This window comes from Sceloporus undulatus, chromosome 7 (assembly GCF_019175285.1).
Source record: "Sceloporus undulatus isolate JIND9_A2432 ecotype Alabama chromosome 7, SceUnd_v1.1, whole genome shotgun sequence".
Classification (NCBI taxonomy): domain Eukaryota; kingdom Metazoa; phylum Chordata; class Lepidosauria; order Squamata; family Phrynosomatidae; genus Sceloporus; species Sceloporus undulatus.
This window is the reverse complement of record NC_056528.1, coordinates 29,607,611-29,632,887: the sequence shown is the minus strand read 5'-3', so window position 1 is coordinate 29,632,887 and position 25,277 is coordinate 29,607,611. Positions and strand designations below refer to the sequence as shown.

Genomic DNA, 25,277 nt, shown 5'->3' with positions numbered 1-25,277 from the left:
ATATATAGAGAGAGAGAGAGAGAGAGAGAGCAGATAAAACAAACCTTTTCAATCCAGAACAAATCCCTATTAAACCCAACCTCTGTCGAAAACAAATCCGCCTTTTAATTGCCGTTTGGCGCGGCGATGCACGGCGATGAAAACAACAACAGTTTCATAGAATTGACTTTATTTACAGAATTAATTTTGGGGGAGACGCCATTTTCTTTAAAAAAACGAGAACAAAAAATACAGGTGAAAAAAAAATGCCGTTCGCCGTTCGGAAAAAAACCAGCGCAGATATATTTATATATATATATCATCTTATTGTGAGATGGGCGTTTTAAAGTAAATCTGAACCTTTTTCTTTAACTCGCTAATTCCTTTATTTACAGCCGTTTAATGAGTGCGTTTTCATGGAAAAACAAACGCAGAAAAAGAGCGAAGGATAGAGAAAGATGGCGAGAAAATGAGAAAAGCAAGAGATAAATATATACAGAAAAACGAAAATAAAGGTATTTTTATACACTGTTTTCTGTACAGAAAGTTTCTATACATTTCATGTCCAGCGAGGGGAAAAAACAAAAAAACTGCGTCGGCACTGCCATCTTGGTTCACCAGCGCCGTTTACATGGAAAAAGGGGGAAATAGGAATAAAAAACACACGCAAAAAACATAACAAACGTGAAAAACCAAACCTTTTTCCCATCTCCTCGCGTCTGAAGTCTGTTCGCCTTTCGCTTTTTCCCCGCGAAACAATAGAAAAAAAAATATGGAAGGATGGAAAAACAAGGAAGGGAAAAAAAAGAGCAACGGAAGGAGGAGAAACGTCGCACAAAATGCTAAAAAAAAATGCACGCCAACGCCGTTCACCGCGGAAAGAAAAAAAATGCTCCCTGAAATGAAAAAAAGTGTTGAAAAGCGCAGACGCACGACGTTTTCGTACGCGAGTGTCCGTTGTTTAGTCAGAAGTGACGCTGGGAAGGAGAGAGGGTCAGAGAGTGCGCTGCCACCGCCGCTGCGATGGACGCCATCCGGCGCAACTCACTGCCTGTATTCCAGTTCGTCGACGCTGATGACTTTGGACGGCATCGATGGAAGTGGCTGCTGGAGGACGTCGGAACCGAACCATTTTGCCAGACCGACGGGGGATCCGCCACCGCTGCGCTGGTTGGCGAGCGGCGAGTGTCCCGGCGGCGGCCCTGTCCGCAACGCTGGGTTCGGGGACACTGTCTGAATGGCGGCGGAGGCTGACGCTTGGTTTCCGGATCCTGGGAAGAGAAGAGAGAATGCCTTTGGACCTCCATGTTGACCATAGAGTTGCGCTGGAGGAGCTCCAAAGGCCTAGTAGAGCGTCCTCTCTAGGAATCTCTAGGCCTTTAAATGCCACTTTTAGTTGAAGCTGACCATAGAGTTGCACTGGAGGAGCTATAAAGGCTTAGCAGAGTGTCCTCTCTAGGAATCTCTAGGCCTTTCAGTGCCAATTTTAGTTAAGGTTGACCATAGAGTTTCACTGGAGGGGCTACAAAGGCCTAGCAGAGCGTCCTCTCTAGGAATCTCTAGGCCTTTCAGTCCCACTTTTAGTTAAGGCTGATCATAGAATTGCGCTGGAGGACATGGACATTCCTAGAGAGGCCATGTTACCTGATCTGTGGAGCTGCTGCTGCATCATGGCCAGCTGCAGAGGCGTCCCCGGTCGCGGGTTCAAGAGCGGATGTCCGGCAGCCGAAATCGGGTAGCAAGGCTGGCCAAGGAGGGGTCCAGAGACGCCTTGGAGGTGCGCCAGGTCGATGCCGGGCGCGATCATTCCTGCGCAGGAGACATATGCAACCATAGAGTTGCGCCAGAGGCACTAGAAAGGCCTAGCAAAGTGTCCTCTCTAGGAATCTCTAGGCCTTTCAGTGCGGCTTTTAGTTAAAGCTGACCATAGAGTTGCACTCACCGGCCTGAAGGAGCGGCGGAAGGTGCTGCGGATGGATCCCTTGCGCCAACATCCTCTGGACCAATCCGGGCGGCAGCTGGTGCGCTGGGCGCACCATCGGCACATGAGGGACCAGCGCCGGGACTTGATGAACGGGGCGCAGGAACGCAGCGGCGGGGACGGGGGACGCCATGGTGGGGGTCCTCCTCCCTCCGCTGCCGGCACCGGACTTCGTCCTGAATTCGTGGTCTTTGGCGCAGCGGTTGGCGTTGGAGAGCGGCGTAGCGCCGGCTGGGCGCTGGAGGGAGGAGGTGGCGAGTTTGGTGCTGGCGGGCGGCGAATTCGCACGGTCAGCAGGGCGCAAAGGCAACAAACTTTCTGCAAAGGGAATAACAACCAATAACGGTGGACCAATACTATGAATAAATAACAAATTGGGGTTTTTTGCACAGTTAAAACGGCAGCAAAAACATGCCGATGTTAAGACTAACGAAGGATAAGGAGGCTCGATGGTGACGGAGGATTAATTAAGGGTTTCATTAAGTCTGTCAGTCGGTACGGATTTCAGAAACACACCTTCGTGGTTGCCAAGTTTCGTCTTTGCGGCGCTGGTGGCGCCAGTTTCGTCTTTGCTCTTGTCTTTGCCTTCATACATTTTGCGGATGACTGAGGTAGGAGTGAAGGAAGGAGACAGCTGCGGAGGAAGTAATTAGTAATTAACGATGACGCTAATAGGGATCCTTACGGAGAGAACCGTGCCAATCCCACCGACGCACCCCGGTCGCAAAACGTATTCGCCATGCGATTTAAGGCAGCAAAGTTCTAAATACGCAAATACTTATGGAGTATGGAAATGGCGTGAAGGAACGAAAGAACGGCGGCGGCGGCAGGTGCAACACTAACCATGCTGGTAATGGATGGCGCTGCGGCCGCTGGCGGAGAGGCGGCATTCCCTCTGTGGCCGAGGACAGCAGGGGACTTCATGACGCGCAGCGGCGGTTGCCTGCAGGAAAAATATGAAAGGAAACAGAGAGGTCAGGACTGAGAAAAAATCACTCTAGGCAGGAGTTGACCATAGAGTTGCGCTGGAGGTTCCTAGAGAGGACACTTCCCTATGCATTTGTAGGCCCTCCAGTGTTAATCTATGGGGAGATGTTGACCATAGAGTTGCACTGGATGACCGTTATTCCTAGAGAGCACAGTTCTGGCATCTAGTGTTATTCTATGGGAACATGTTGACCATAGAGTTGCGGTGGAGGATCTACAGATTCCTAGAGAGGACACTTCTCTATGCATTTGTAGGCCCTCTAGTGTTAATCTATGGGGAGATGTTGACCATAGAGGACCTATTAGAGCCTCTCTAGGCATTTGATGAATCTCCGGGACGACTCTATGGTCCTCCGGAGGACCTGGGGTCCTCACCTGCTGTTCCTGAACCCGTCCCTGTTCTTCTCCATCTGGACTTTCCCGAAACCTGGCTGGTACGCATTTGAAACCATGGCCAGTTCGTGTGGGAACGCATACCCCTCCATCGCCGTTTGCGACAACTCCAGCGCGCCCATCTGGTCGGGGGAAACAAAAGGGCACCGTTAATACGTTAAAAGGGCACTTTCATACTGAGGATGGCCAAAAAGAACATAATTCTATGTATTCCTGCATGGCAGAAAGTCAATAGGCGCCGCTGTTTAATAAATAAGAATGGCTTTTCCGCACCACTCGCACCTGCGCCGCCGCCGCCGGACTCATGGACTTGTGCATCCCTTGGAACGGATCGCCAAGAAGAGGCTGGGAACCGGGGCCAAATCCTGCGCAAAAGAGACATGGCAGTAATAACTATATACAATATATAAATATTATGTATGATTTATTTAAATAAAGATTTTTTTTGGACTGCAACTCCCAGAATTCCTTGCCATTGGCCAAGATGGCTGGTGCTTCTGGGAATTGTAGTCCAATGGACTTTAACTGCTTTAAACCATTTGCGGCCGCTCTTACCGACAGGGGAAGGGACGCGGTGGCGCAAGTAGTCTGCGGATGCGGCCCGGGTCGGGAACATCTGGGAGATCGGCGGCTGCGGCGGTGAAGGCGCTCTCTGGCCCAAGATGGAAGCCATGGGCTCCAGGCCGCCCATCAAGGTGCTGAGGACATTCGACGGCGGGGATGGGCGGACGGATGGCGGCCCCAGGATCTCCTGCGCAAAAGGAAGCCATGACATTTCTGGCCAGGAGCGTCCCTCGACAGTTTGGAAAGGAAACGTGGGTTTGGCGTGGGTTTGGTGCAGGAAGATGGCGGTCGGACTCACCTGCAAGATGTTCTTCGCGGCCGGTTGGGCAGCAATTTCCGGCGGCGACATCAAGTGGCTTTCAAGGTTTTGCTGCGAATAATAACATAATTTAATATACTATAACGTATAATTAAATTTAACTACAATTTAAAATAGATAAAATAATTATATAATTGTTAAAAAATATATTTTATATATAATAAAATAATATATAGCATTTTAATTTAAAAATTAACATATGATTATATAAATCAATATAATTATTTTATATATAATAAAATAATATTTAGCATTTTAAGATAGTAAATCTATAATATAATATTATAACATTATTTTGTGATGTATATTATATAGAAATTTAACTACTTTAATAATATACAATATATAACATAACATATGACTGCAATATTATAATATAATTGCTATATATAATTGTTTCATATATTATATAAAATAAAATAAAATAAAATATATAATTATAAACAAATATAATTGTTTTCTATACAAAATATATAATATAATATATATTAATTATATTATTATATTACATTTTATACTATAAATTTTAACATATTTTAAATTCATTATGATATATATTTTTATTTTATATTCATTATATTATTATATTATAGATAATTATGTTGAAATTATTATTATTATTTCACATTCATTATATTATTATATTATGGATAATTACATTATATTAAAATTAATATAATTATTATTTTATATTCATTATATTATTATAATATATACATTGTATACTATATTATACATTTTAATATAATACACAATGTAACTTAAAATACTGTAATTATTATAAAATTATAATTATTTTATATATGATATTAGTATTAAACATATAATTACACATAATATAATAATTATAAAATAACTACGATAAAGTTATGTCGCAAAACACAGTAATATATATGACAAAATTACGTAATGAAACAAATTACGTAATTCAGAGATCTAACGTAAAAGAACCGCGTCTGGAGACAAGGGGAAAAGAAACCATGCATACGCCAACCGTGTCTGGCCACTTCCTGCGCCAAACTTGCGCCAAACTTGCACTAAACAACTTACGTTCGCTTTTGGCTGGGAAGGCAGCGTCCCGCTGGCCTTCATGGTGCTGACCAGCTTGTTGAAGGCGGACATGTCTCCGTCCTTGAAGTGGCGCGAGTCCACGGTGTTGAGGGATGCCTCCGTCTGCTCAGATGCCGCCATCTTGCCCTCTGCGTCCACTTTCAGGCCTTTCAGCCCGGCTTCCACCTCTTCCACCGAAAGCACCACTCCAGAATGCGCTGGGGAAAGAAAAATGGAGGAACGGCCTGTGAGGACCAAGGTTTGGCCACTTCCTGCGCAGGGGAATTGAAGCGCGGCCACTTCTTGCGCAGGGAAAACAAACCATGGCCACTTCCTGACTGATTGAACCCAACCTCGCCTGCTTCCTGCGCAGGGGAGGCCAAACGCAGTGACTTCTTGTGCCAGGGAGAACCACTTCCTGCACAGAAACTGAACCATAGAGGGGGGGAAGGACTTACTGCTTTCTCTGAGCTTCTCCTTATTGGCTGAGAGACTGGAGAGGAGGGGCTTCAGGTCGACTTTAGCTTTCTGAAGCATCTCGAGAATGTCCACCTTGTTTTCAGCGCGGTCCTCCAACGGAATTGGTGCAAAGTAGTTTCCAGAATTCTGGCCGGGCGACAAGACGCCTTGCTCTAGGCCTGAAAGGAAGCGACAGACACTGATCATAGAGCTGCACTGGTGGAGTTACAAAGGCCTAGTAGAGTGTCCTCTCTAGGAATCTCTAGGTCTTTCAGTGGGACGTTTAGTTAAAGCTGACCATAGAGTTGCGCTGGAGGAGCTACAAAGGCCTAGTAGAGTTTCCTCTCTAGGAATCTCTAGGCCTTTTTGTGCCACTTTTAGTTAAGGATGATCATAAGGTTGCGCTGGAGGATTCCTAGAGATTCCTAAAGAGGACGTAAACATGGAGGCATAATTACCCGCCAGCCTCTCCAGCTCTTCGTGGGGCGTGGATCGGAGGCTACTTGAACGGCTCCCAGAGCGACTCGGGTTTGAAAACCAGCGGCTGAAGCGGCTGGCGGAGACGGCACCTTCACCCAAAACGTCTTCGATCATCTACGGGGAGAGAAAGGGAACATGTCAAATCATAGAGACCGGTTTTGAGTCCGCAGCGTCGTCTTTTGAAATCTAGGATCCTATGTATTCCTGCATGGCAGGGGAGTGTTCTATGTATTCCTACATGGCAGGAAGCAGGCAGCAATTCAAAATCACGTCCGGCGCCGTCACTCACCGACGCAAGGCCCGGGACGCTCTTATCCAGGTTGAAGAACTCGTTGAAATCAAACTCGCCTCCCGGCGCCGTTTCTGGAAGGACCGCTTCCCGGGGCACTTCCTGGTCTGCTGTCGCTGCCGGTGTTTCCCGACTCAATGCGCTCTGCATTTCCTCCTCTTCGGCGACTCCGCCGTTGCATTCGACGCCTGTGAAGGACAAAGCCAGACGAAGCCATTTCAAAATGGCGTCAAAGAGCGCCACTGTCGCCATCTTGAGTAAATGCAGCCAGGCCCATATAGGGTCACAAAATGGTGATACAAAAAGGGTCGCCGCCATTTTAAGAACAACCACAGAAGTCAAACAGACAAGATAGGGTTCAATAATGGTGACCGAAAGCGCCGCCACCACCATTCTGTTACCTTCCTTCATCGATGCGGTGCGCCTCCTCGCCCGCTTCCGCCCTTTGTGCTCCTCTTCCAGGATCTTGTCGTCGAATCCGGTCAACTCTATGGTTTCTGACTGACTCGTCGGACCGGCGGAGAACCATTCCGGCTCCTCTTCTGTGTAGGAGTCGTTGCGCCGCCGTTCGCCGAAGACGCGCTTTCCGTCGCCGAACTCCCTCTGGGTTCCGAAAGGAGAGAACGGAAGTGGAGGTGAAACGAGAAAAATTCATATGTATGTATGTATGTTCACGCATAGTTGCACCATACGTAAATATGAGCGACGCAAAAACGTATTATTAAACACATATATGTACTTAAATATATTCCTTTATTAATTAAATATACTTAAATTCATTTATTAAATAAATATAATTACTGAAATACATTCATTTATTAAATACATATATGTACTTAAATATATTCATTTATTAATTAAATATATTTACTTAAATACATTCATTTATTAAATAAATGTACTTACTTAAATACAATCATTTATTAAGTACACTTACATTAAATACATTAATTAAATAAGTGTACTTACTTGAATATATTAATTTATTAAATATATTTAAACACATTTATTCATCAAATAAATATATTTAGAAACAACTAAACATACTGATTTATTATATACAGACTCACCCTGAACCGTTTGTCCTTGTACTCGCGGTCGCGGTCCCTGGCGTCTCGTGGGTCACGCTGCTCCTTTTCACCACCGCCACCGCGGTCTTTGTCAAAGTTCCGTGCGGAGATGATGCGCCCGCTCCCGATCCGGCGCCCTCCGATGATGCGCACGCAGTCATTCTCCTTCTCCAGGGGGCTCAACGCCTGACGCGAACTGACCGCGGCGGTGACGTGGCAGCCGCCTCCGAAGCTCCGCCTCTGAGGGCTGAGGACCACGTCCAGGTCATCCTCCTTCACGCGTTCCCTGGGATCTGCGCAGTTTTAACGGATGCGTCAATTGCGCGACGAGGAGATAAAGAACTTGGGGTTTTGACACGCCCGCATGTGTCGAAACCGCCGTCCGCCATTTTGTAGCACACTCACCTATAAGCCTGCGCACGAGGGATGTCCGGTCAGAGTCCAGGTCCTTCTTGAGTGCTACTTCGACCGGTGAAGTCTTTCCTGAATTTGGATACAGTGACGCATGCCATTTCTCTGGGTCCCAGACGCCATCGCTGTTAACATTACAGGAAAAAATTGCGTTTTTTTCACGTTCGCCTTCGTCACAACGCAGGACCCAAGGGGCTGGAAAGGCGTTTAAAAAGCGACGTACCTGTCGTATTTTTCGGAAAGGCACGGCGGCCGCCGCTTTGAGTGTGGACGCTCCTTAATGTCCAGGAGTTCTTCCTAGAAAAGAAAGCAACCAAAATGGCAGAATACCCGCCTCCGCAGCATCCTTTCCTTTGCCGCTTTGGAATAAGCGTTAATTAATTAAAGGGAAGAGTCGCGGAGGGCCTTACTTTCGTGTAACGATGGGGCAACCTCATGGCATGGGTCCTGCGCGCGTCCAGCAAAGAGCCGCTGCCGTTCACGGCTTCGGTCAGCGCCTGCTTTTTGTCCATTGCGGTTCCGGCGACCCCTGCATCGGAGAAAAAAAAGGAAGAACACGAGACGTGAAACGGCCATTTGAAAATATAGATTAAAAGTAAAATAAAATTAAAATCAATTAAAGTTAAATTAAAATCAATTGAATTTAAATTAAATTTAAATCAAAAGCAATTAAATTTACATTTAATTTATATTTAAATCACTTAAATCTACATTTAATTCAAATCAATTTAATTTAATTTAAATCAATTAAATTTAAATTTAAATCAAATTTAAATTTAATTTAAATCAATTAAATATAAAATTAATTAAATTTATTTTTTATTTTAAAGCCTTTTTAAATAATTAATAATAATTATTTTTGAGGACTTTCATTATTAAAATAATAATTTGAATACACAAAATAATTACAATAAATTATTTTTAAATAATAAATAGTTAAAACAATTCATGTTAATAAATAATATAATTAAGCATGGTCCACATACTTTGCCCCTTTAAGGGGTTTTGGACTCCAGCTCCCAGAATCCCAGGCTATTGGGCAACATGTGTGAGGCTTCTGGGAGTTGTAGTCCAAAACCTCTTAAAAGGGTAACACTTTCGGGAACCACTTAAAAACATGGTTTATTATTGAAACCAGTGGGCCCCAAACTGTGTGCCCCTTTAAGGGCACTTTGGACTCCAGCTCCCAGAATCCCAGGCCATTGGCCAACGTGGCTGAGGCTTCTGGGAGTTGTAGTCCAAACAGCTAGACCAACACCTGGCTGAACCTGCCTGTCAGGGCTTCCCAGGCGAGGCTCTGAGGAGGCAGCCGACCTGTCAGGGCTGCCTTCGTGAACATTAGGAAGGGCCTACCTGGCAGGGCTGTCGTTCTGAAGCTCAGAAAAGGCTCCCTTGTCTTCCTGAGGTTCATTAAGGTCAAGTGTCCTTCCTGAGAGACTCATGAGGGGTCCTACCTTGCAGGGTTGTCGTTGCGAGGCTCAGAAAGGCTGAAAGTCCCTCCTGAGAGGTCCTACCTGGCAGGGCTATCGTTCAGAGGGTCAGGAGAGGCTCCCTTATCCTCCTGAGGCTCATTAAGAAGGATGAAAGTCCCTCCTGAGAGGTCCCACCTGGCAGGGCTGTCGTTCTGAAGCTCACAAAAGGCTCCTGAGGTTCATTGAGGCTGCCTGAGGATCAAAAGACGGACTTTCTCCCTCCTGAGGGCCTACTTTGGAGGGCTGTCGTCCTGAGGCTCCCAGTGAGCCTACCTTGCGGGGCTGTCGTTGAGGAAAATGGCCTCATAGGCTCCCTTTCCCTTCATAGGTGCCATTTCCCGGCCTTACCTTCCTCCCCTCGCGAGGCAACGGCTCCTCCTCTCCCTTCCTTCCCCTGCCTCCGCCTCCGCCTCCTTCTTCCTCTTCCTCCGCCGCCATTAACCGGAGAAAAGAGCGAAGGAGGCCTCCGCTTCCCCGCCCTCCCCCTATTTAATGCCCACCGCGCATGCGCGCCGCGGAGGGAAGGCAGGCGGAGGAGGCAAACCTCGCGAGAACTGGGGAAGAAAACGCGAGAGCGGCTGCCCCCCCCGAAGACTCCGCGCGTGCGCATACGCAGCCCGAGATGAGGAGGCAACTGTACCTCGCGAGAATAGGAAAGGAAAACGCGAGAGCGGTGGGTCTGATGTCTCTGCGCATACGCAGCGTCCGCCCTGGAGGAGGAAGGAGGCGTAGATGCTAAAGCCTCGCGAGACCTGGAAGGGAAAACGCGACGTCAGAGGCGACACTGCTGATGCTATTGCCGATTCCGGACAGCGCGCATGCGCAGAAAACAGCAAGAGCGGGATGGGGAAACGCTGGCGGCCTCGCTTAGGACTGCGCGCATGCGCAAAACCAACCAACGTTTCGTCTGAGGAAGGACCCCTTCGCATAGTTTACTCTTCATCGAGGCTGTCTACCACGTTCGCATGACTCGAAAATTATATATATATATATATACAGTATATGTATGTATGTATGTATGTATGTGATGGGAAAAGTAATAGTAATAATAATGAGAAAAAAGCTATTAATTTGAAGAGATTGACCTCGGGGGGGGCGAGCCGCTTGCTCGCGTTTTTCTTCCCCAGTTCTCGCGAGGTTTGCCTCCTGCCGCCTGCCATTCCCTCCGCGCTCGCGCTATGGCGCGGGTGGGCAGAAATAGGGGGAGTGGCGGGGAAGCCGGAGGCCTCCTTTCCGCTCTTTTCTACGCGTTAAATGGCGGCGGAGGAACGAGGAAGGCGGAGGCGGAGCGCGAGGCAGGGGAAGGAAGGGAGATGGAGGAGCCGTTGCCTCGCGAGGGGAGGAAGGTATTTAAGGCCCGGGACAATGGCACACTATGAAGGGAAAGGGAGCCCTATGGAGGCCATTTTCCTCAACGACAGCCCCGACAGGTAGCCTACCACTGGCGAGCCTCAGTACCGACAGCCCTCCAAAGTAGGGGCCCATGCAGGAGGAGAAAGTCCGTACTTTTGATCTCTACAGGCTGCGCAGCCCTCAATGGAAACACTCAGAAACCTTTTGTGAGCTTCAGAACGACCAGCCTCCAGGTGGAGACCTCTCAAGGAGGACGTTCATCCTTCGTCTTAATGAGCTCTCGGATATTGGATGAAGGGAGCCCTCCTCCTGACCCTTCTGAACGATTAGCACCTGCCAGTGTAGGACACTCTCAGGAGGGAATCTGTACAGACCTTTCTGAAGCCTCGCAACGAACACCCTGCAAGGTAAGGGACCCCTCCCTCATGATGTCTCTCAGGAATGGACACTTGACTCTTAATGAACCTTCAGGCAAGAACAGGGCAGCCTTTTCTGACCTTTCAGAACGACAGCCCTGCCAGGTAGCCCTTCCTCGAATATGGTCACGAAGGCCAGTCCCTGACAGGTCGGCTGGCCTCCTCAGAGCCTCGCCTGGGAAAGCCCTGACAGGCCAGGTTGTCAGCCAGGTGTTGGTCTAGCTGTTGTTGGACTTGACAACTCCCAGAAGCCTCAGCCACGTTGGCCACATGGCCTGGGATTCTGGGAGCTGATCCAAAGTGCCCTTAAAGGGGCACACCAGTTGTGGGGGCCCACTTGTGTTTCACATAATAAACCATGTTTTTAAGTGGTTCCCGAAGTGTGACCCTTTTAAGAGGTTTGGGACTACAACTCCCAGAAGCCCACACATGGGCCCAATAGCCTGGGATTCTGGGAGCTGGAGTCCAAAACCCCGGTGGGGCAAAGTTGTGGACCATGCTTAATTATATTATTATTAACATGAATTGTTTTAACATTTTATTATTTAAATAATTTATGTAATGATTTTGTGTATTCAAATTAATTATTTTAATAATGAAAGTCCTCAAAAATAATAATTAATTATTAAAAAGGCTTTAATAAAAATATTTAATTAATTTATATTTTAATTGTTTAAATTAAATTTTTTTTGATTAAATTTTAAATTTAATTGATTTATTAAATTCATTGATTGTGAACTTACATGTGATTAGTGTTTATAAACTTATAGTTTTATTTCTTTGTTCCTTTTTTCATTCACTTGATTTCAGTTAACTTCTGATTTCATTTTTATTTTCTTTTCTTATTCTGGCCGTTCCGTCTCGTGTTCTTCCTTTTTTTTTCTCCGATGCAGGGGTCGCCGGCCCCGCATGGCAGCACGGCGCTCCCGAAGCCGTGAACGGCAGCGGCTCTTTGCTGGACGCCGCAGGAGACCCATGCCATGAGGTTGCCCCACTCGTTACACGAAAAGTAAGGCCTCCGCGACTCTTCCCTTTAATTAATTAACGCTTATTCCAAAGCGGCAAAGGAAGGATGCTGCGGAGGCGGGTTATCTGCCTTTGGCTCGCAAAATCCTGTTTTTGAAGTGCTTTTCTTTCTAGGAAGAACTCCTGGACATTAAGGGAGCGTCCACACTCAACGGCGGCCGCGTGCCGTCGGAAAAATACGACAGTACGTCGCTTTTAAACGCCTTTCCAGCCCCTTGGGTCTGCGGTGTGACGAAGGCGAACGTGAAAAAAACGCAATTTTTCCCTGTAATGTTAACAGCGATGGCGTCTGGGACCCGAGAAATGGCATTCGTCACTGTATCCAAATTCAGGAAAGCGTCACCGGTCAGTAGCACCAAGAAGGACCTGGACTCTGACCGGACATCCCTCGTGCGCAGGCTTAGAGGTGAGGGTGCTACAAAATGCGGACGGCGGTTTCGACACACGCGGCGTGTCAAAACCCAAGTTCTTTATCTCCTCGTCGCGCAATTGACGCATCCGTTAAAACTGCGCAGATCCCAGGGAACCGCGTGAAGGAGGATGACCTGGACGTGGTCCTCAGCCCCAGAGGCGGAGCTTCGGAGTCGGCTGCCACGTCACCGCCGCGGTCAGTTCGCGTCAGGCGTTGAGCCCCCTGGAGAAGGAGAATGACTGCGTGCGCATCATCGGAGGGCGCCGGATGGAGCGGGCGCATCATCCCCGCACGGAACTTTGAACAAGACCGCGGTGGCGGTGGGAAAAGGAGCAGCGTGACCCACGAGACGCCAGGGACCGCGACCGGGTACAGGGACAACGAGTTCGGGTGAGTCTGTATATAATAAATCATGTTTGTTGTAGTTGTTTCTAAATATATTTATTTGATGATAAATGTGTTTTAAATATATTTAATAATTAATATATTCAAGTAAGTTACACTTATTTAATTAATGTATTTAAGGTAAGTGTACTTAATAAATGATTGTATTTAAGTAAGTCATTTATTTAAAAATGAATGTATTTAAGTAAATATATTTAATTAATAATGACTATATTTAGTACTATATGTATTAAATAAATGAATGTATTCAGTATTATATTTTTTTAATAAATGAATTTCAGTATATTATTAATAAAGGAATCTATTGAATACCTATATTGTTTACTACCGTTTTTGCGTCGCTCCTATTTCCGTTGGGCAACTATGCGTGCATACATCCTCTAGTTTTTCTCGTTTTCCACCTCTCCACTTCCGTTCTCTCCCTTTCGCCCAAACCCGGGGAGTTCGGCGACGGAAAGCGCGTCTTCGGCGAACGGCGGCGCAACGACTCCACACAGAAGAGGCGCCGGAATGGTTCTCCGCCGTCCGACGGTCAGTCAGAAACCATAGAGTTGGACCGGATTCGACGACAAGACCTGGAAGAGGAGCACAAGGGGGAAGCGGGGGAGGAGGCGCACGCATCGCTGAAGGAGGTAACAGAATGGGGGTGGCGGCGCTTTCGGCACCATATTGAACCCAATCTGTCTGTTTGACTTCTGTGGTTGTTCTTAAAATGGCGGCGACCCTTTTGTATCACCATTTTGTGACCCTATAGGGCCTGGCTGCCATTTACTCAAGATGGCGACAGTGGCGCTCTTTGACGCCATTTTGAATGGCTTCGCTGGCTTTGTCCTTCACAGGCGTCGAATGCAACGGCGGAGTCGCCGAAGAGGAGGAATGACAGAGCGCGTTGAGTCGGAAACACCGGCAGCGACAGCAGACCAGGAAGTGCCCCGGGAAGCGGTCCTTCCAGAAAACGGCGCCGGGAGGCGAGTTTGATCAACGAGTTCTTCAACCTGGATAAGAGCGTCCGGGCCTTTGCGTCGGTGAGTGACGGCGCCGGACGTGATTTTGAATTGCTGCCAGCTTCCTGCCATGTAGGAATACATAGAACACTCCCCTGCCATGCAGGAATACATAGGATCCTAGATTTCAAAGACGACGCTGCGGACTCAAAACCGGTCTCTATGATGTGACATGTTCCTTCTCTCTCCCCGTAGATGATCGAAGACGTTTGGGTGAAGGTGCCGTCTCCGCCAGCCGCTTCAGCCGCTGGTTTTCAAACCCGAGTCGCTCTGGGAGCCGTTCAAGTAGCTCTGATCCACGCCCCAGAAGATCTGGAGAGGCTGGCGGGTAATATGCCTCCATGTTTTACGTCCTCTTAGAATCTCTAGGATCCTCCGCGCAACATTATGATCATCCTTAACTAAAAGTGGCACAAAAAGGCCTAGAGATTCCTAGAGAGGAACTCTAGAGGAGGCCGTTGTAGCTCCTCCAGCGCAACTCTATGGTCAGCTTTAACTAACGTCCCACTGAAAGACCGAGTAATTCCTAGAGAGGACACGCTACTAGGCCTTTGTAACTCCACCAGTGCAGCTCTATGATCAGTGTCCTGTCGACTCCTTTCAGCCTAGAGCAAGGCGTCTTGTCGCCCGCCAGAAATTCTGGAAACACTTTGCACAATCCGTTGGAGGACCGCGCTGAAACAAGGTGGACATTCTCGAGATGCTTCAGAAAGCTAAGTCGACCTGAAGCCCCTCCTCTCCAGTCCTCAGCCAATAGGAGAAGCTCAGAGAAAGCAGTAAGTCCTTCCCCCCTCTGAGGTTCAGTTTCTGTGCAGGAAGTGGTTCTCCCTGGCACAAGAAGTCGCTGCGTTGCTCCCCTGCGCAGGAAGCAGGCGAGGTTGGGTTCATCAGTCAGGAAGTGGCCATGGTTTGTTTTCCCTGCGCAAGAAGTGGCCGCGCTTCAATTCCCCTGCGCAGGAAGTGGCCAACCTTGTCCCACAGGCCGTTCCTCCATTTTTCTTTCCCCAGCGCATTCTGGAGTGGTGCTTTTCGGTGGAAGAGGTGGGAAGCCGGGCTGAAAGCCTGAAAGTGGACGCAGAGGGCAAGATGGCGCATCTGGGCAGACGGAGGCATCCCTCAACACCGTGGACTCGCGCCACTTCAAGGACGGAGACATGTCCGCCTTCAACAACGGTGGCACACCATGAAGGCCAGCGGGGACGCTGCCTCCCACAAAAAAGCGAACGTAAGTTGTTTAGTGCAATTTGCGCAAGTTTGGCGCAGGAGTGGCCAGAAAACGGTTGGCGTAGGCACGGTTTTTTTCCCCTTGTCCCAACGCGGTTCTTTTATGTTAGATCTCTGAATTACGTAATTTGTTTCATTACGTAATTTTGTCATATATACTGTGTTTGCGACAATAACTTTTATCGTAGTTATTTTATAATTATTATATTATGTATTATATGTTTAATACTAATATCAATATATAAAATAATTATAATTTTATAATAATTGCAGTTTAAGTACAATTGTGTATTATATTAAAATGTTGATCATTGTAACAATGTATATTATGATAATTATAGGATAGAAAATAATAATTATATTATTTTAATTATGTAATTATCCATAATAATAATATAATGAGATGAAATAATTATATTTCCACTAGTACTATATAAGAATAATCTATAATATTATACCCTCTATATCATGACTTTAACTATGTACAATTTGTCTAACTTTCTTTATATTACTCTACTTTTTTTTGTATAACAAAAATATTTATAATTTAATATTTTATTTATTTTATATAATATATTAACCATTTATATATAGCAATAGCTATTATAATATGCAGTCAATGTTAGGTTATATTGTATATTATTAAAGTAGTAATTTCTATTAAATACAACATCACAAAAAATGTTATAATATTATATTATAGATTTACTATCTTAAAATGCTAAATATTATTTTATTATATATAATAATAATTATATTGATTTATATAACATATGTTAATTTTAAATTAAAATGCTATAGATTATTTATTATATAGTAAAAGATTTTTTAACAATTATATAATTATTTTAATCCTATTTTGAAATTGTAGTTAAATTGTAATTACTTATAGTAATTAAATTATGTTATTATTCGCAGCAAAACCTTGAAAGCCACTTGATGTCGCCGCCGGAAATTGCTGCCCAACCGGCCGCGAAGAACATCTTGCAGGTGAGTCCGACCGCCATCTTCCTGCACACCAAACCCACGCAAACCCACGTTTCCTTTCCAACTGTCGAGGGACGCTCTGGCCAGAAATGTCATGGCTTCCTTTTGCGCAGGAGATCCGGGGCCGCCACCGTCCGCCCATCCCCCCCCGCCGTCGAATGTCCCTCAGCACCTTGATGGCGCGCTGGAGCCCATGGCTTCCATCTTTGGGCCAGAGAGCGCCTTCACGCCGCAGCCGCCGATCTCCCCAGATGTTCCCGACCGGGCCGCATCCGCAGACTACTTGCGCCACCACGCGTCCCTTCCCCTGTCGGTAAAGAGGCGGCGCAATGGTTTAAAGCAGTTAAAGTCCATTGGACTACAATTCCAGAAGCACCAGCCATCTGGCCAATGGCAAGGAATTCTGGGGAGTTGCAGTCCAAAAAAAATATTTATTTAAATAATCAACATAATATTTATATATTGTATATAGTTATTACTGCCATGTCTCTTTTGCGAAGGATTTGGCCCCGGTTCCCAGCCTCTCTTGGCGATCCGTCCAAGGGATGCACAAGTCCCCAGGAGCCGGCGGCGGCGGCCAGGTGCGGTGGTGCGAAAAGCCGTTCTTATTTATTAAACAGCGGCGCATATTGACTTTCTGCCAGCGGGAATACATAGAATTATGTTCTTTTTTGCATCCTCATATGAAAGTGCCCTTTTTAACGTATTAAACGGTGCCCTTTTTGTTTCCCCCGACCAGATGGGCGCGCTGGAGTTGTCGCAAACGGCGATGGAGGGGTATGCGTTCCCACACAAGAACTGGCCATGGTTTCAAATGCGTACCAGCCAGGTTTTCGGAAAGTCCAGATGGAAGAAGAACAGGGACGGGTTCAGGAACAGCAAGGTGAGGAACCCCAGGCCCTCCGAGGACCATAGAGTCCGTCCGCGGAGATTCATCAATGCCTAGAGAGGCTCATAGGTCCTCTATGGTCAATATCTTCCCCAGATTAACACTAGAGGCCTACAAATGCATAGAGAAGTGTCCTCTCTAGGAATCTGTAGATCCTCCCCGCAACTCTATGGTCAACATGTCCCATAGAAGAACACGAGATGCCAGAACGGTGCTCTCAGGAATAACGGTCATCCAGTGCAACTCTAGGTCAACATCTTCCCCATAGATTAACACTGGAGGGCCTACAAAGCAAGGGAAGTGTCCTCTCTCGGAACCGCCGCCGAACTCATGGTCAAACCCTGCCTAGAGTGATTTTTTTCTCAGTCGACCTCTCTGTTTCCTTCAAAATTTTTCCTGCAGGCACCGCCCGAGCGCGTCATGAAGTCCCCTGCTGTCCTCGGCCAAAGAGGAATGCCGCCTCTCACGCCAGCGGCGCTAGCGCCATCCATTACCAGCATGTTAGTGTTACACCGCCAGCCGCACCGCGTTCTTTTTCGTTCCTTCACGCCATTTCCATACTCCATAAGTATTTTGCGTATTTAGACCTTGGCTGCCTTAAATCGCATGGCGAATACGTTTTGCGACCAGGGTGCGTCGGTGGATTGGCACGGTTCTCTCCGTAAGGATCCCATTAGCGTCCAACGTATTACTAATACTTCTTCCTCCGCAGCTGTCCCTCCTTCCTCCTCCACCTCAGTCATCCGACAAAATGTAATGAAGGCAAAGACAAGAGCAAAAGACGAAACTGGCGCCACCAGCGCGCAAAGACGAAACTTGGCAACCACGAAGGTGTGGTTCCTGAAATCCGTACCGACTGACAGACTTAATGAAACCCTTAATTAATCCTCACGTCACAATGAGAGCCTCCTTATCCTTCGTTAGTCTTTAAACATCGGCATGTTTTTTGCTGCCTTTTTAACTGTGCAAAAAACCCCAATTTGTTATTTATTCAGAGTATTGGTGGTCCACACGTTATTGTTGTTTGTTATTCCCTTGACAGAACAGTTGTTGCCTTTGCGCCCTGCGACCGTGCAAATTCGCCGCCCGCCAGCACCAAAACTCGCCACCGTACCTCCCATCCAGCGCCAGCCGGCGCTACGCCGCTCTCCAACGACCAACGCTGCGGCCAAGAAACGATATTCAGGACGAAGTCCGTGCCGGCAGCGGAGGGAGGAGGACCCCCACCAGGGACCCCCGTCCCCGCCGCCGCGTTCCTGCGCACCCCGTTCATCAAGTCCCGCGCTGGTCCCTCGGTGCCGATGGTGCGCCCAGCGCACCAGCTGCCCCCGGATGGGTCCACAGGATGTTGGCGCAAGGATCCATACCGCAGCACCTTCGCCGCTCCTTCAGGCCGTGAGTGCAACCTATGGTCACTTTAACTAAAAGCCGCACTGAAAGGCCTAGAGATTCCCTAGAGAGAACCTGCTAGGCCTGTCTAGTGCTCTGGCGCAACTCAATGGTTGCATATGTCTCCTGCCAGGAATGATCGCGACCGGCATCGACTGGCGCACCCCAAGCGTCTCTGGACCATCCTGGGCCAGCCTTGCTACCCGATTTCGGCTGCCGGACATCCGCTCTTGAACCGCGACCGGGGACGCTCTGCAGCTGGCCATGAGGCAGCAGCAGCTCCACAGATCAGGTAACATGGCCTCTCAGGAAGGTCGCAGTTTCCTCAAGCGCAATTCTAATGATAGCCTAACTAAATTGGGACTGAAAGCCCTAGAGATTCCTAGAGGGACTGCTCTGCTAGGCCTTTGTAGCCCCTCCAGTGAAACTCTATGGTCAACCTTAACTAAATTGGCACTGAAAGGCCTAGAGATTCAAGAGAGGACACTCTCTAAGCCTTTAGAGCTCCCAGTGCCAACTCTATGGTCGCACTTCAACTAAAAGTGGCATTTAAAGCCTAGAGATTCCTATGAGAGACGTCTGACTAGGCCTTTTGGAGCTCCTCCAGCGCAACTCGATGGTCACATGGAGATCCAAAGGCATTCTCTCTTCTCTTCCCAGGATCCGGAAACCAAGCGTGCAGCCTCCGCCGCCATCAGACAGTGTGCCCCCCAACCCAGCGTTGCGGACAGGGACCGCCGCCGGGACCTCGCCGCCGCAAACCCAGCCACGGTGGCGGATCCCCCGTCGGTCTGGCAAAATGGTTCGGTTACCGACGTGCCCTCCAGCAGCCACTTCCATCGATTGCCGTCCAAAGTCACTCAACGTCGAACGAACTGGAGAAATACAAGGCAAGTTGAAGTTGACCCTGAATGGCGTCCATCCGCAGCGTCGGTGGGCATGCGCACTCTCTGCCCTCTCTCCTTCCCAGACGTCGCTTTCCTGACTAAACAACGGACCACTCTCGAGTACGAAACGTCCGTGCATTCGGGCGCGTTTCAAAATCAACACTTGTTTTTTCATTTCACGGTGAGTCATTTATTTGTTTTCTTTCCCCGCGGTGAACGGCGTTGCGTCAATTTTTATTTTTTTAGCATTTTGTGGGCGACGTTTCTTCTTTCTCGTCTTCCGCCATTTCCGTTGCTCTTGTTTTTTTTTTTTTTCCCTTCCTTGTTTTTCCATTTCCATCCTTTCCATGATTTTTTTTCTATTGTTTCGCGGGAAACAGCGACAAGGCAGACAGACCTTCAGACGCGAGGAGATGGGAAAAAGGTTTTGTTTTTCAATTTTCACGTTTTGATTATGTTTTTGCGTGTGTTTTATTATTTCCTATTTTACCCCCCTGTTATTCCCTTTTCCATGTAAACGCGCTGGTGAACCAAGATTGCGGATGCCGACGCAGTTTTTTTTTTTGTTTTGTTTTCCCTCGCTGGACATGAAATGTATAGAAACTTTCTGGTACAGAAAAACAGTGTACTAAAAAATACCAATTTATTTTTTCGTTTTTTCTGTAAAATATTTACTCTCTGCTTTTCTCGCATTTTCGCTCGCCATCTTTCTGCTATCCTATCGCTCTTTTTTATCTGCGTTTGTTTTTGCCATTGAAAACAGCACTCATTAAAACGGCTGTGAAATAAAGGAATTAGCGAGTTAAAGAAACAAGGTTTTCAGATTGTACTTTAAAAAAACCGCCCATCTACACATATATAATATATATATATATATACTATAACTATATAATCATTCTGCGCTGGTTTTTTTTTTTTCCCGAACGCGAACGGCATTTTTTTTGTCACCTTCAACTTTATTTTTGTTCTCGTGTTTTTTAAAGAAAATGGCGTCTCCCTCCCCCAAATTAAATTCTGTAAATAAAGTCAATTCATATGAAACTGTTTGTTTTTTTCATTCATCGCCATGCATCGACCGCGCAAACCAATAAAATCGAGATTTTTTCACAATTGTTTAATAATTTTGGTTCTATTGAGGGGGGCTACAAGGTGTGTTTTGGGGGGGAATGAGGATGGGGGGCGGGATGGGAAAGGGGGGGGGGGGCTGTTGGGCTGCTAGCTGCTGCTGCTGCTGCTATGATGATAGATGGGAATTGGGAGGGATGACACAACACACACACCACAAACTGATGATGAGATAAAAGGCCTGCTCCCTTGGCACGCTTGCCATGCTTGAGGGAGAGAAGTGGCAGCTCGAGCTGCCAAAGAAGCCAACCTCGCCCTCCAGTCCATGCTGTGCTTGGGGGTCCAGCTCCAGAGGTGAAGAGAAGAACTTATGACCCTCATCCACGCGTCCCCACCAGCACTCCCCCCTTCTACCTTTGGTGTCCCTGTCTTTTATAGATTGTAAGCTCGGAGGGCAGGAACCGTCTAATTATAAAGATGTGTAAGTAAAACAAAGCGCTGTTAAATTTTAACAGCGGCTTAATGAAATAAATGTGAATAATAATAAATTATATACTATATGAAATTATATATATATATAATAAACACATAATGAAATAAGATGAGATAGATAAAGATGAAGCATTTAGGGCATAGATAAAAATACTTAAATCAACTCTATTCTATTCAAATCAGTGCTCCTATATATGAATATTATTAACAAATCTATATCCATCATTAATAGTTATCACTACTATCATACTATAAACATTCGTTCCATCTATATTCTGCATATAGACAACTCCTCGTAACAATCATCATCCTCATTCATCCATAGTTCCCCATGGTTCCTTCTCCGTAATTACGTAGCACGCCACCTACCGGCTGGCAAAAATTCTCTTCGCCTCCTCTCTCTCCTCTCTCTCTCGTGTCCAGTCTATCGATCTCTAAGTTACTTAAACAGCTACTAATATATATCCACGTAAAGTTGACCAAACCATTAGTATGTACCAATGGAAGACTTTTAACTTGCTACAAAACTGTCTGGAACTATTCACATAATATTCCATAATAATATACTATATGATATATATATATATATAATATATATAATATCATAATTCAAACAGCTGTCATTTATGTTTTCTATACTACTATTTATCGTATATGATCACAATATATATTATCTTATAGTTTAACCTACATATATATCCCAAAAGTGGTGCCTTATAATTTATTAGGTGCTGCCAATTAATATTCCCAACAAATATTGATATAGAGTATTAAATCACATGGGGAACGGTGTAATTAATTTCTGGCAATTGGCAGGCTTAATTATAAAAAAAAAACATCCCCAGTGGTTAATATTACAACATCACAACAAACACACATATAGACAAAATACAATATATATAACAACACAACACACTTGAATATAATGCCATTAAATGCCAAAGGAATATTGAGGATTTTCTTTTCCGTGACATGTGGAACTTATTAAATTAATTAGTACCCCCAATGGTTAATAATTAAAATATATTGTGTATATGTTGTTATATGTAATACATACATACATACATGTGTGTGTGTGGAATATTTTGTGAAATTTCCAGTTTGGGAGGCCTTATCATTAAAATTAATTTAAATTAATAGTAGTACCGCAGTGGTTTAATATTAAAATACCCGTAGTTTCCCGTCGTACAAGACTACTTCTTAATAGGCCCTGGAAATCTTCCCCAAAGTCGGGGGTAGTGCTGGTACTTTCCGGAAAGCCCCTGGGTCCCTAAAGAGACCCTTGGCAGGGAAGGCCTTCCTCAAAAGGCCAAAGGAGCATCCTACTTCTTCGGTGTCTCTCCTAACTTTGCTTTTACCCCTGCACTTCCCATCCCTCCGTTCCCGTTCTTTTTCCCCCCTCCTTCCTTCCCTCGCCTCACATGTCCTCCTGTCCTTCCTTCTACCTTTTTACTTCCTTTCTCTCTCTTCCTTCCTTGCTATTGGCTTCTCCCGTCCCTGTCTCTTCCAGTCCTTGGATGGCAGAAGGTCTGCTCTACCATTCCCTCCAATGCCTAAGAGCAAGGCTGGCTACAATCAGAGCAACCAATCCTTTTGGAGTCCAACACACTCACAGTTTTCATTCAGCAAATCAGATAGAGGGCTGGAAGAGTGTCGCCATCCCACCCTCAGAAAAGGGTCTCTCTCTCTCTCTCTCTCTTAGCGCCCTGAGTCCCTCTGACTAGAGCCAGGCTACAGCGGAACCAATCCTGTTTGGATGGAGTCCACACTAACAGCCAATCAGCAGGGAAGGACAGTGGTTACCAACCCCCCCCCCTAACCTCAAACAACGACAATTCCCGGATCCACTGGTTTTTCAAGGGAATGCCTGCCATGGCATCGCAGACTCACAGCCCCAAGATATACAGTCTACAGTCTATTAATTTATTATATTATTATTATTATATAATTATTATTAGTATTATTATTATTATTATTATTATTATTATGTAATTATCCGTTTTAATTTATTTATTTTATATCAGTGTTTGCCAGTTTAAGGTCCACTTCTTCGCAGATGCATTTGGATATTAATGATAACAATAGTGGTGATGAGGATGGATAGAAGAATGGTTCGTGGTAGCACTATTGGAGACTCACTGAAAGAAAAGTGGGGCAGCTTTCCCTAGACTTAAGCGTACTCTCCTCAGATGTCATGGGCATTGTATTGTGCATTGTGGCAACCACCAGAGCTCCTTTCTCACAAAACTACAATTCCCAGGTTCCCTAGGCAATTGAGCCAGGCCAGCTAAAAGCGTCCGCTCAAACTGGGAGTATTGTCTGGCAGTAGGGAATGTGGACGCTGGAGACATTTTTAATAACCCAACGTGCCACCAGACACACTGGCAGAATAGAATCCAGTTTGTGACCCACTGTTAACTCTGCCTGGCTTAGTGCTAGGAATCCTGGGAAATGTGTAGTTTTGTTGTGGCAACCATGAGCTCTTTCGGTTCTGACAGAGAAGCGCTCAATGTCTCACAAAACTACACTTCCCAGGGTTCCCTGAGCACTGGAGCCAGGGCAGCTAAAGTGGTCCTTGAACTGGATTATTTCTGCAAGTGTGTCTTGGATCCAATTTAAGGCGGCATCTTCATTATCCAGAGACATATCCAGTTTCCATAGACCATGTTAACTGGCCATGGCCCAGTGCTATGAAAATCCTGAGAATTGTATGTTGTTGTCACATCACCAAAGTTTGACTGAGATGTCTCACAAAAATACGAAATTCCCAGGATTCCCCTAGCAACTGAAAGCCAGCCCAGTTTAAGGGTGTCAAACTGGGATTTATTGCCTTGCAGTGCAGTTGCACCCTAACACAGTTTCTATTTGAAGCACAAAAGCTTCCTGGGCCTTTGATTCCAATAAGGAGCCACTTGAAACTGTCCATGGCTCCATGCCATACAGAATCCCTGGGATTTTGTGTAGTTTTGGAGGCAAGCACACCCCGCCATTCTTTGGGCAAGAAGGCAAAAGAACCTTATAAAGTCCTAGATTCCAATAGGAATAAGCAGCAGCAGCACTTAAAGTGGTGTCAAACTGCAATGTAATGTCATACACGTGTAGAATGCCAGCACCAAGAGGAAGGGCGGGAGAGTTTGTTGGGCGGGTTGAAAAATAATGTTGTGTAATGCTGTTAGTTTCAAACATGGACACACTCCTTCCTCAGAGTGTAAGATGGAAGTCTGCCTCCTCATTCTTCCTCCTTTTCTTTCTTTCCTGCCTCCTTCTCCTTTTTTCTTTCTCCTCTCCCCTCTTTCTCCGTCTGTTGAGCGGCTGCTGCTGCTCGTGTTGTGTGCCTTCAGCTCCTTCATGACTTATCAGAAGAGAGGGGTGGGTCTATACGGTGATATATCCCAAATTACGCTGATTTTTAAGTTGTAATTTGGGGGTCGTCTTATACACCCATTGTCTTATATGCCGGAATATACGTATATATTGTGTTTGTGTGTGTAATGTGTGTATATATATATATGATATATACACACACACACACACACAAACACGAATAATCTTAGGTAATATTTCCAGACGGTTTGGAGGCTTATGTACCCCATATGGTTAATATTATAGATTGCGCACACGTGTGTGTGTGTGGTAGATATAATATATGATAGTACCACACACACACAGATGTGTTGGAGGTTGAAAGTCTCCACAATTGCTTAATATTATAATATATTGTTTAATGTATATATAAAGAATAGATAGATAAAATAAACTAACTTCGGTGGACAAGAATAGCCAGTGAAAACGTGAATTTTAATCACTCGAAAACAAACGAACGGGCAAGTCCTTTGCGGGCAATGTACTGGGAAGGAAAACCGCGGCGCCGATTGGCGGCCTGGGAAGAAGTCATCCGCCGTTGCCTTTACTTTTTAACTTTAACGACTCCTTTACTTCTTATTACAAGTCTGGATGACATCCTCGTCTCCATATATGGTGCTTTTGTTGCCCACTTTGGCTGAGGTTGTGTGTGTTGGACGACAATCCCCCAGAACGAGCGCACATGAAGAAACGGTTATTAAGAATCACAATTAAGTTTAATTATGTAGTTGACCATAAGTGTACCTGCTATAGAGGATCTCTAGGTCCTTTCAGAGCCACTTTTTAGTTCAAGGTTTACCATGAGAGTTTGCCACTGGAAAAGCTAATAAGGGCCTAGCAGAGTGTCCATCTCATAGATCTCCTAAGGTCTTTCATTCAGTGCCACTTTTATAGTTAAAGCTGACATAAAA

General features: G+C 45.9%; 2 protein-coding genes and 1 long non-coding RNA gene across 4 annotated transcripts in view; 1 reads left to right on the top strand and 2 right to left on the bottom strand.

The window, feature by feature from the left end:
• Positions 1-25,277, bottom strand: part of LOC121936566 (sodium/glucose cotransporter 1-like) — a 67,849-nt gene that overhangs the window by 28,271 nt on the left and 14,301 nt on the right. The gene's annotated exons all lie outside the window — the stretch shown is intronic.
• On the bottom strand, positions 347-9,958 carry EIF4ENIF1 (eukaryotic translation initiation factor 4E nuclear import factor 1). 2 transcript variants are annotated; one of them, XM_042479131.1, is made up of 19 exons: positions 9,803-9,958; positions 8,393-8,511; positions 8,206-8,279; positions 7,977-8,107; positions 7,572-7,864; positions 6,903-7,104; positions 6,502-6,689; positions 6,191-6,326; positions 5,732-5,911; positions 5,274-5,491; positions 4,203-4,274; positions 3,896-4,091; positions 3,623-3,705; positions 3,323-3,462; positions 2,804-2,903; positions 2,477-2,594; positions 1,922-2,278; positions 1,624-1,788; positions 347-1,250 (listed from the first exon to the last, which is right to left on the bottom strand). In XM_042479131.1, the coding sequence occupies exons 2-19, from the start codon at positions 8,492-8,494 to the stop codon at positions 1,024-1,026; spliced, it is 2,982 nt and encodes a 993-aa protein (XP_042335065.1). In that variant the 5' UTR covers positions 8,495-8,511; positions 9,803-9,958; the 3' UTR covers positions 347-1,023. The 2 variants fall into 2 exon arrangements, with proteins under 2 accessions (XP_042335065.1, XP_042335066.1); XM_042479132.1 differs by lacking the exon at positions 9,803-9,958 and adding an exon at positions 9,336-9,795.
• The window catches only part of LOC121936681, a 17,650-nt gene continuing 2,470 nt past the window's right edge, over positions 10,098-25,277 (top strand). The window contains exon 1 of the long non-coding RNA XR_006105010.1: positions 10,098-10,458. This is a non-coding gene — a long non-coding RNA (uncharacterized LOC121936681). The remainder of the gene's footprint in view (positions 10,459-25,277) is intronic.

What these genes read in the sequence shown, in the direction of transcription:
- EIF4ENIF1 (XM_042479132.1), bottom strand. Translation starts at nt 9,393, where the DNA reads ATGAACCTCAGGAAGACAAGGGAGCCTTTTCTGAGCTTCAGAACGACA. An exon ending in CCGCGAAGAACATCTTGCAG is followed by an intron (nt 4,092 to 4,202) that starts GTGAGTCCGACC and finishes CCTTTTGCGCAG; the next exon opens with GAGATCCTGGGGCCGCCATC. An exon ending in CCGCGTCCCTTCCCCTGTCG is followed by an intron (nt 3,706 to 3,895) that starts GTAAGAGCGGCC and finishes TCTTTTGCGCAG; the next exon opens with GATTTGGCCCCGGTTCCCAG.